The sequence below is a fragment of the Nerophis lumbriciformis genome, linkage group LG23 (genome assembly GCF_033978685.3).
Source record: "Nerophis lumbriciformis linkage group LG23, RoL_Nlum_v2.1, whole genome shotgun sequence".
In the NCBI taxonomy this organism is placed as follows: domain Eukaryota; kingdom Metazoa; phylum Chordata; class Actinopteri; order Syngnathiformes; family Syngnathidae; genus Nerophis; species Nerophis lumbriciformis.
In genome coordinates this window covers 9,240,808-9,251,004 of record NC_084570.2, presented here as the reverse complement: position 1 = coordinate 9,251,004, position 10,197 = coordinate 9,240,808, and the positions used below count along the sequence as shown (strand labels likewise).

General features: G+C 39.6%; 1 protein-coding gene across 1 annotated transcript in view; it reads left to right on the top strand.

Moving 5' to 3' along the window:
• Window positions 1-326: 326 nt before the first annotated feature.
• Window positions 327-10,197, top strand: part of LOC133622445 (prostaglandin F2 receptor negative regulator-like) — a 179,807-nt gene continuing 169,936 nt past the window's right edge. The window contains exon 1 of the mRNA XM_061985200.2: window positions 327-721. Within this exon, the coding sequence (XP_061841184.1) occupies window positions 673-721 (49 nt within the window). The 5' untranslated portion in view covers window positions 327-672. The remainder of the gene's footprint in view (window positions 722-10,197) is intronic.

The following is a 10,197-nucleotide window of genomic DNA, read 5'->3' as shown; positions in this document are numbered from 1 at the left end:
CCAATAAACTGTATCAGCAATAAAGTGCTGCATGTCCTTGGTATCAATCGACATCCAAATGTGCAGTGTCGCCCACCCAGCAATATACATGTGAATAAACTACATGTAAGGTGAACGATGACGTATATTTAAAGGAGCCGCACCACAATTCGAGCCTGTCAGCTCTGCCCCGTAATGATTTAAAAGAACAAATTAAAAACGTATTCCATTTTAAATGGTGCCAGTGAGCAAATGACTTGGAGACCGTGCTGTGTTGGCAATATGTGTCACATAAAAGCTAATTAAACTCATATGTCATGCAGCATAAAAGCAGCGTGAGCGCGCTCTCCCGCTCCCTTCTCTCCACTCCTCCTTCACACCGCCCAACTTCCGGCTACTCTTCCCGGTCTTCTTCTACCTGTCAGTCGGGTTCTGGGACTACAACCGGGTCGGTGTACTAAAAAAAACGTCCAAGAAGCGGACAGTGTGGATTTATCGCGTTCGCTGGATTCGTGGTGGGCATTCCATTTGTGCTGCGGCTCCGCCCGGCGAGCGGTGCTGAAGTGACGGGCAGAGTTTCTGGAGGAGCAGTCCGACAGCCGCGGCAGCAGCGGTGCGGTCCGACCCCCCACGCCGGACAAAGAAAGCAGGAAAGGGGGAAATAAGGGAACTATTCGACTTAAGAAGAGCCGAATGATGGATACCGACCTCTTCAAGCTCGTCGGTGCCCTGCTCATGCTCGGTAGGAGATGTCGCCTCGTTTGACTGTTGATATCTAATTAACCCCCACTGATGTGCCGCTTTGCCTTGCGTACAGCAAATCTCAGCTCAGAAACATCCATTTTTAACATGTACTTCCTTCTAGCTACTCACTTAATCGTTACTAAACATTCGTTTGAGCATTGCTGGAGTCGATGCAACCCCCTTATTGATTCGGCTTATTCAATTTACTAGTGCCATTTAAAATTTCAACACATAGTAAACTTTCTTACTCAACAGCTTCACAAGGGAGTTTTAAGTTCATATGAAGAAAAAAATACAAGTGTCAATCAGGACCCAAAGAAATAAAACAATGAAATGATTAAAGCTGCCAGGTATGTTGTAGGTTGGGCTCTGGTTGCCTTTACAGCGGCAGAATTGTTTAGCAAATTAAATTTTAAGGGTTTGTGTTGCGTAATTTTGCATTTCATGGAGACACTGGCAGCTTGAGTTGAAGTCATAAAATCAAATGGTATTGCTTCCTCTCACTTCCTCCTATTACTTCTGTAAAATTGTGATGAGCTTTGAAGTCTCCTAGCAGGGCTTTTTGTGGCTCTAAACAAGGTTTTTTGTGGCCCCATTATGCACTTTGATATTGTTTATCTTGGAAAGGCTATGACTATGTGGGTGTTATTTAATGTCTAGAGGGCTTTCCTAATGTTGAAAAAAACAAACACATTTTGAATGTTTTAAATATATATATATTTTTTGCTCTAGCTCAGGGGTGTCAAACTTATTTTAGATCGGGGGCCACTTGGAGAAAAATCTACTCCCGAACTGGTAAAATCACGGCACGATAACTTAAAAATAAAGACAAGTTCAGATTGTTTTCTTTGTTTAAAAATAGAACAAGCACTTTCTGAAAATGTAAAAATCATAATGTTGTTGGGGTTTTTTTTACACTTAAATGTTGCAGCTAATAGTATTCTATCTTTATTTGTCGTTATCTATACTTTATTTCTTTCTTTTAGTTTATTTCAAACATGAACATACTTACAGTAAAATACATCACACAATTTCATATCATTTCACTTTACATCAAGTCCAAAAAGGAGTAGGAAGAAGCAAAGCTTATTTAGTCCTATCACTTTCCCACTTCAGAGCGTTTACAATTATATAGAATCATTTACTGACCTTTTTATATAATAAAATAACATCTGTGAATTAGTATACACAACAGTTTTGTAATATGTAATTAATTAATTCAGTCATTATTAACATACTGAGATGAAGAACATCTTACTTTCAATAAGGTTGAAAGTATTTCTCATAATTCTTCTTCTTTGTACTTTGTAAGCACTTTTATTTTGAACAACCTCTTAAACTGGATCATATCAGTACAATGTTTAACTTCTTTACTTAATCCATTCCATAATTTAATTCCACTTACTGATATGCTAAAGGTTCTAAGTGTTGTACATGCATACAAATGTTTTAAATTATTTTTCCTCTAAGGTTATATTTCTCCTCTTTAGTTGAGAAGAGGGCAGCACAGTGGAAGAGGGGTTAGTGCGTCTGCCTCACAATACGAAGGTGCTGAGTAGTCTGGGGTTCAATCCCAGGCTCGGGATCTTTCTGTGTGGAGTTTGCATGTTCTCCCCGTGACTGCGTGGGTTCCCTCCGGGTACTCCGGCTTCCTCCCACCTCCAAAAACATGCACCTGGGGATAGGTTGATTGGCAACACTAAACTTGGCCCTAGTGTGTGAATGTGAGTGTGAATGTTGTCTGTCTATCTGTGTTGGCCCTGCGATGAGGTGGCGACTTGTCCAGGGTGTACCCCGCCTTCCGCCCGATTGTAGCTGAGATAGGCTCCAGCGCCCCCCGCGACCCCGAAGGGAATAAGCGGTAGAAAATGGATGGATGGATGGATAGTTGAGAAGAATTGTTGTACATTCTTTGGTAGCAGGTTATAGTTTGCTTTGTACATTATTTTAGCTGTTTGCAATTCTGAATATTTTATGTGATAATGTTCATCAGTCAACTCATTGGTGTCAATTTTAAATCTATCACGATAAAAAAATAATATCAAAATCAAATTACAGGATGTTATTTATGTAGTTTGCTCATTTTCCTCGACTGGTGCACTAACATCATGTGGTTTATTTATTTATTTATTTATTTTTTACATATGTAGCATCATCTACAAAGATACAAATAATTGCTATTGTGACATCTAGTGGACACATTTAGAACAGCAGTTTCTTTCATTCTAAAATTTCGGCTCATTTTTATACTTAGCAAACTCATCCCTGATTTTATCCGGCCCGCGGGCCGTACGTTTGACCTCCCTGCTCTAGCTGTAAAAAAAAATCAATTTATGATGAATAATTACTACTAGAGATGTCCGATAATATCGGCAGGCAGGCCGATAAATGCTTTAAAATGTAATATCGGATATTATCGGTATGTTTTTTTTATTTTTTTTATTTTATTAAATCAACATAAAAAACACAAGATACACTTACAATTAGTGCACCAACCCAAAAAACCTCCCTCCCCCATTTACACTCATTCACACTCATTCACACAAAAGGGTTGTTTCTTTCTGTTATTAATATTCTGGTTCCCACATTATATATCAATATATAATCAATACAGTTTGCAAGGGATACAGTCCGTAAGCACACATGATTGTGCGTGCTGCTGGTCCACTAATAGTACTAACCTTTAACAGTTAATTTTACTCATTTTCATTAATTACTAGTTTCTATGTAACTGTTTTTATATTGTTTTACTTTCTTTTTTATTCAAGAAAATGTTTTTAATTTATTTATCTTATTTAATTTAATTAATGTTTTATTATTATTTTTAAAAAGGACCTTATCTTCACCATACCTGGTTGTCCAAATTAGGCATAATAATGTGTTAATTCCACGACTGTATATATCGGTATCGGTTGATATCAGTATCGGTAATTAAGAGTTGGACAATATCGGATATCGGCAAAAAAGCCATTATCGGACATCCCTAATTACTACTTGATGGAAATGAATTTACCACAACCAATTAACAGTGATACACAAGGTTTTACTCTATTACTCTCGGTGACCAGAAGTAGATTTGCCTATGGGAGCCTGAGTGAGTGCAGAAAAGACACCATTTTAAAAAAATGCAGTTCAAGTATGTTTATACGTAGATATTAAGAGATAATGTATTCATGTTTTACGAGTTGGTTAAAGAACTGTGTTCACTAGTTGTATGAGCAATAAACAAAAAGACCACATTGACAACTGCAGTGCAGTTCAATCCAATATGTTCAATAGTCGTGTTTATATTCCGGATAATGTCCAGAGTTTATATGAAAAGGTACAAAAAAAAAATAGGTCGATAGGTCCAAGGGGAAAGAAAAGTGTTAGATATTGCCAACCGCATGGAAGCCAATTTAATACTGCAAAGTATTTTCAGCATTAATTGAAAAAGTAAACAAACACAAAAAAGGGCAAAAACTATGAAAATACTAATGTTTCTTTAGACATTATATCTTTGACAAAAAGGTTTGGCTTCAATATAAATTTAAGTATCACGGTCGTTTTAGAGATACTGCTTTAAATCTGTCACAGTAACGACGGTCAAAGTGATGCTAAGTTAGCAATTATCTATCTTTTGAATGGCCGCCGCCACAATGCTGCTAAACCACACTACAATTTTTACAAAGAACATGTTGGCTGACCCCCGAAAAAAAGTTTATCAGAGACAAAGTATAATCGTATCCATGAGGTCAATTCAGTCCATCCAAGTAGAGCAAGCAAACACTTGCAGAGCATGATGACCACGTTGATGATCAGCTGTTAAAGTCGCCATATTCTTGTGGCCCCCCTAGTGATTGTGGCCCCAAACAACCGCAGAGAGTGTTTATGCCACGGGACGGCCCTGTCACTGACTAACATTTGGACCTAAGCCTTTTGTGACTAATCAGGGTGTATTCGCACTTGTCATTTTGGGTTCTGTTGATACGAACCTTAGTCAGTTTCCTGTGCTAGTACTGTTTGCTTATTCCAGTGTGAACTCAGTCTGGGACCAAAATGCCTGACATGGCATTGTAATGACAGCATATCCAAACGATAGTTAAACAGAAACGCTAACTGAACTGTGCTAATGTGATCACCAAGGAACTTTTTTTCTTAGTACCAGACAACAAGTGTGAACGCACTCTTAGTCATGACTGAGGTGGGTTTCCAAAGGACTCTGATAGGGACATTACCATATGTTTAGTCATCAGAGTGTGTGTGTGTGTGTGTGTGTGTGTGTGTGTGTGTGTGTGTGTGTGTGTGTGTGTGTGTGTGTGTGTGTGTGTGTGTGTGCAAGTGTATTTGTGGGCCAGAAGGAGTTGGCTTAAATTAGTGCTGTGTAAGATACTCCAATGTCGCCAGCTCTCCTGTGGTGAGTCAAGTGTGATTCTGTGGAAGAGGAAGTGGCCACCAAGTAAAATTCCCCCTGAGGACATCTTCCTTGATTTCCACAATTTTGCTAAATGGTGCATGAAGAATGAGTTATTTATGTAAGGATGAAGAAAAGAAGGAGGTCAATACCTGATGGCTTAATTATTGCCGTTCACAATGGCTGGGTGAAGAAAACAAACAAGCATTTAAACCTAATGGGGCTCAGAGTTTCTGGGTGCGTAACCGTATGATATAATATGCAGTATTATCATATAGAGCTGATCGCCGTGATCGACCCATATGATCATTGATCATATACTAGGGTTGCGCGATATAATCGCCCAGCCCTAGTATATGATCAATGATCATATGGGTCGATCACGGCGATCAGCTCTGCGCATATATTAACTCGATCAAACATGGCGGAACACCCAATCGGATTCGACCTTAATTCCGCCCCACTTCCGGTTACAGGGTATGCAAACGTAAACCGAAGATGTGAACATAATGAACGGACTTGAAGCTAAACGCGCAGCTCGGGGCATCCATCCATCCATCCATTTTCTACCGCTTGTCCCTTCTCTGGGTAGCAGAGGGTGCTGGAGCCTATTTCAGTTGCATTCGAGTGGAATGCAGGGTAAACCCTGGACAAGTCGCCAGCTCATTGCAGGGCCAACACAGATAGACAGACAACCATTTGCGAAGTAAATGTCAGTTATGACTCGGAGTTATCAAGGGCCGTATGATTTATGATTTACATTGTTCGGAATCACAGGCAGATTCAAGGAATTGTTCACTAAAAACAGAATTTACTATAAAATGTGGAAATTAGCGTAGTGTGACTTGAAATGCTGTCATTGAGAGGAAAAGGGGAAATCATGTTTATACTCACCTTAATGGAGCCGGGCCAGCCAGGGGCCAGAACTCTTGCCAGCAACCCTGCACCCTTCTCGTGCCGTTTCTGTGCCTGCTTCCGGGACACGCGACCACCTCAAACTACAAAACTAACTCCGAAATACAGAGCTGAACAGTTCCCAAAGGACTTCTACATGTCAGGTGATAGTATTTTGTTGCAAATTTGATGACTACTTGTCGTCCAAAAGCTGTGTGAAAAACGCCGTGCCACTATTGCCAATGCTAGCCAGTTGTGGACTCGACCACCGTCTTTATTTGTAAGTTAATGATATCTTGACAGCTTCTATGGCCCCTTCTACACTAAGCCGGCTAAGGTTATCCAGGGTAAATTCCACCTAACCTTATCCTTGTCCACACACACACACACACACACACACAATGGTCGTTTAAGATCCCTCTCCCCCTTCCGTCCGCCGGCACAACGCGACCTAGTACGCATGTGCGGAAAATGCGCACGTCATAGTCACCTCCAGTGTTGCTTTGTGTGCAAGTTCTTAAATTTAACTTATCTGAACAATATCCAGTGTTGTGGTATTTCAATTAACTGGAATCCAGTGTGCTGTGGGGCCCTATTGTACTGAATCATACCTGAGCCATCATAAATTAATCACATCTTTAATGGACACGTGGAAGTAAACAATGTGATAAAGAACATTTTACAACAATCAAACAAGGGATATAGATATCTGGTCAGGACACTACTAACTCTTTTGCCTTCACCTTTATTGTTCATTCGTTTTTGGTGACTATATACGTTGAGTCTGCGACATACATGGCGGACAATAACTGATACAGTCTGCTTTGCCAGTCCAAAAGCATTCGCCGTTTTTCAAAGTCTTCCCTCAACGGCCAGGTAATACAAATCACACGCTACCTTTTTTTTTTATCACATCCACGGGAGCCCGCATTTTCGTGTTTTCTTCTCTTAAAGGGGAACATTATCACAATTTCAGAAGGGTTAAAACCATTAAAAATCAGTTCCCAGTGGCTTACTTTATTTTTCGAAGTTTTTTTTCAAAATTTTACCCATCACACAATATCCCTAAAAAAGCTTCAAAGTGCCTGATTTTAACCATCGTTATATACACCCGTCCATTTTCCTGTGACGTCACATAGTGATGCCAACACAAACAAACATGGCGCATAGAACAGCAAGCTATAGCGACATTAGCTCGGATTCAGACTCGGATTTCAGCGGCTTAAGCGATTCAACAGATTACGCATGTATTGAAACGGATGGTTGTAGTGTGGAGGCAGGTAGCGAAAACAAAATTGAAGAAGAAACTGAAGCTATTGAGCCATATCGGTTTGAACCGTATGCAAGCGAAACCGACGAAAACGACACGACAGCCAGCGACACGGGAGAAAGCGAGGACGAATTCGGTGATCGCCTTCTAACCAACGATTGGTATGTGTTTGTTTGGCATTAAAGGAAACTAACAACTATGAACTAGGTTTACAGCATATGAAATACATTTGGCAACAACATGCACTTTGAGAGTGAAGACAGCCCAATTTTCATCAATTAATATATTCTGTAGACATACCCTCATCCGCTCTCTTTTCCTGAAAGCTGATCTGTCCAGTTTTGGAGTTGATGTCAGCAGGCCAGGGAAGCCAGGGACGATATTCTTCTCTTGATCATCTTCGGTGGCATAAGGGACGGTGTGAGCCAAGACATCCAGGGGGTTTAGCTCGCTCGTCTGCGGGAACAAACTGCCGCCATTGCTTGCCGTGCTACCGAGGTCCTTTGTCCCTGAATTGCTCACACACTCCGGCAGATTCAATGGGGGTCTGGCGGCAGATTTCTTTGACTTTATCGTTGGAAATGCATCTGCTTTGAGTGTCGCAGGATATCCACACATTCTTGACATCTCTGTCGTAGCATAGATTTCGTCGGTAAAGTGTGCGGAACAAACGTCCAATTTCTTGCCACTTTCGCATCTTTGGGCCACTGGTACAACTTGAATCCGTCCCTGTTCGTGTTGTTACACCCTCCGACAACACACCGACGAGGCATGATGTCTCCAAGGTACGGAAAACAGTCGAAAAAACGGAAAATAACAGAGCTGATTTGACTCGGTGTTTGAGAAAATGGCGGATTGCTTCCCGATGTGACGTCACAACGTGACGTCATCGCTCCGAGAGCGAATAATAGAAAGGCGTTTAATTCGCCAAAATTCACCCATTTAGAGTTCAGAAATCGGTTAAAAAAAATATATGGTCTTTTTTTCCTGCAACATCAAGGTATATATTGACGCTTACATAGGTCTGGTGATAATGTTCCCCTTTAAGGTATTTATGTGTGATATCCACAAGCGTCTGTACAGACGGAAGGAGAAACACGGGCATGTCTGGATGACTCGCCTTCATATTTCCAGTGGTTAGCCCCGAGTTACGAAACTGCTTTATTATGAAGCTGGCTATGGCGCATTCTTTCTGACGTCATTTCCTGTGTGGGGCGCGGTCTTTCTGGCGTCACTTCCTCTCGGAACTCAGTTTGTAAACGATCAATGAGTCCACACAATGCTAAGAGTCGGAGATTCAAAAAAAAGACGGCGCACTTACGCGTGTAAAAAATTATCCAAGGAGGGGAACCTTAAACGATGATTTAGTGTGGCCGAAATGGGGCTTAGGCTAAATAATTATTCGTTTAAGGGGTTATCCGGCTTAGTGTAGACATAGCCTATTACTATAGTTGGTCCACCAGTGTTGAAATTATAACTGAGGCATCCTTGTGTGTGCTTTCTTTTACTTAATTTACTTTGATTTATTGGTACAGCGTTTAGTTATTGTGTTTCTCCCGATGTCATTTCCTTTATTTACTTAGAATGTTAATAAAATGTTGAACTAATGCTTAGTTTATATGGTTTTTAGTACAGATGCTTTAAAACTGTCTGGTTAAAAGTAATGTAAACATTTTTAATATTAATCGAGATCGGATGATACAAAAAAAAATCACCCAGCCCTACGACATACGATAAAAAATGATGTAAGTACAGTAGAGCTTTTAATACTATCTTGATAATGCGTGTTGATACATTCGAGCCGTGTCCCGCAAATTTAACAGAGACAAGCAAACCAACGTGTCCTCTATTCAATGTAGCATTCTTGCTAGCGGCTAATGACCCTCCACAGTGCAAACTTCTCAGTCACTAATCCTCACCTCCATGGCGGACAATGAACTACGTTTCTTACAAGTATCAATCCTTGAAGACAAGGAATAGCTAAACATGCTGTACTCCATAACAACTAGAATATGCTAAGCTAGAGCTTTTGTATTTAAACAGTGGTTGGCAGATTGATACAAATATTGACAGTTGGGAATATAGTATCGGAATATTACAGTGGTTGAATTGGTATTTTTTACTATCAAAAAATCTTGTTGTATTTGTTATATTTTTACAAACTCGAAAAATAAGTCCCTGGACACAGAAGGACAATAAGGGCAAAAACCAAATGATTACATCAGAGCTAACTGTAGGAAATTATTCAAATATTTAATTGATATTGTTACACCGCCATCATGTGTTTTTATCTGAATATAATTGTGGTTAAAAATTAAATGATCTTGAAAATCTTAAGGATCATCATTGGTATGACCAACACTGCCCCTGGAACTACTTGGTATTGGAATGATACCCACATTTGTAGTATCACCCAAAACTAATGTACAGTATCCAAATAATAGAAGAATACGTGCTTAGTACATTTTAACAGAAATGTAGATAGAACAAGATATTAACAGTAAATAAAAAAAGTGGAATTTCAATGTTGATGATGATAAGCATTTATTAGAAAAAAGAATGAAAGTTATGGCAAGCAGTAAAATTTTTTTTTAACTATGTTACCTAAAATATGCATTTAGAAGCTTATCTAGAGATGTAATGATATGAAAATGTCACAGCACGGTTATTGCGATATTTTTCAATGCGCTCAAAAAGTACTAATACACACACTGAAATATTTAGATTTTTTTTAAATTAGGAAAATAAATAGACCCACTTTTAAAAAGCATATTATTCACTGATAAGAGTGTTCTGGTCAGCCTTGTGGTGTCCGACACTGTTCGGTGTAACTTGAATGCACCGTAAAAAAGGAATGTGTTTGTATATGGTTAGATTGGGGTATGTCGTTTCTTAATGGGGAAATATGTTATTGACT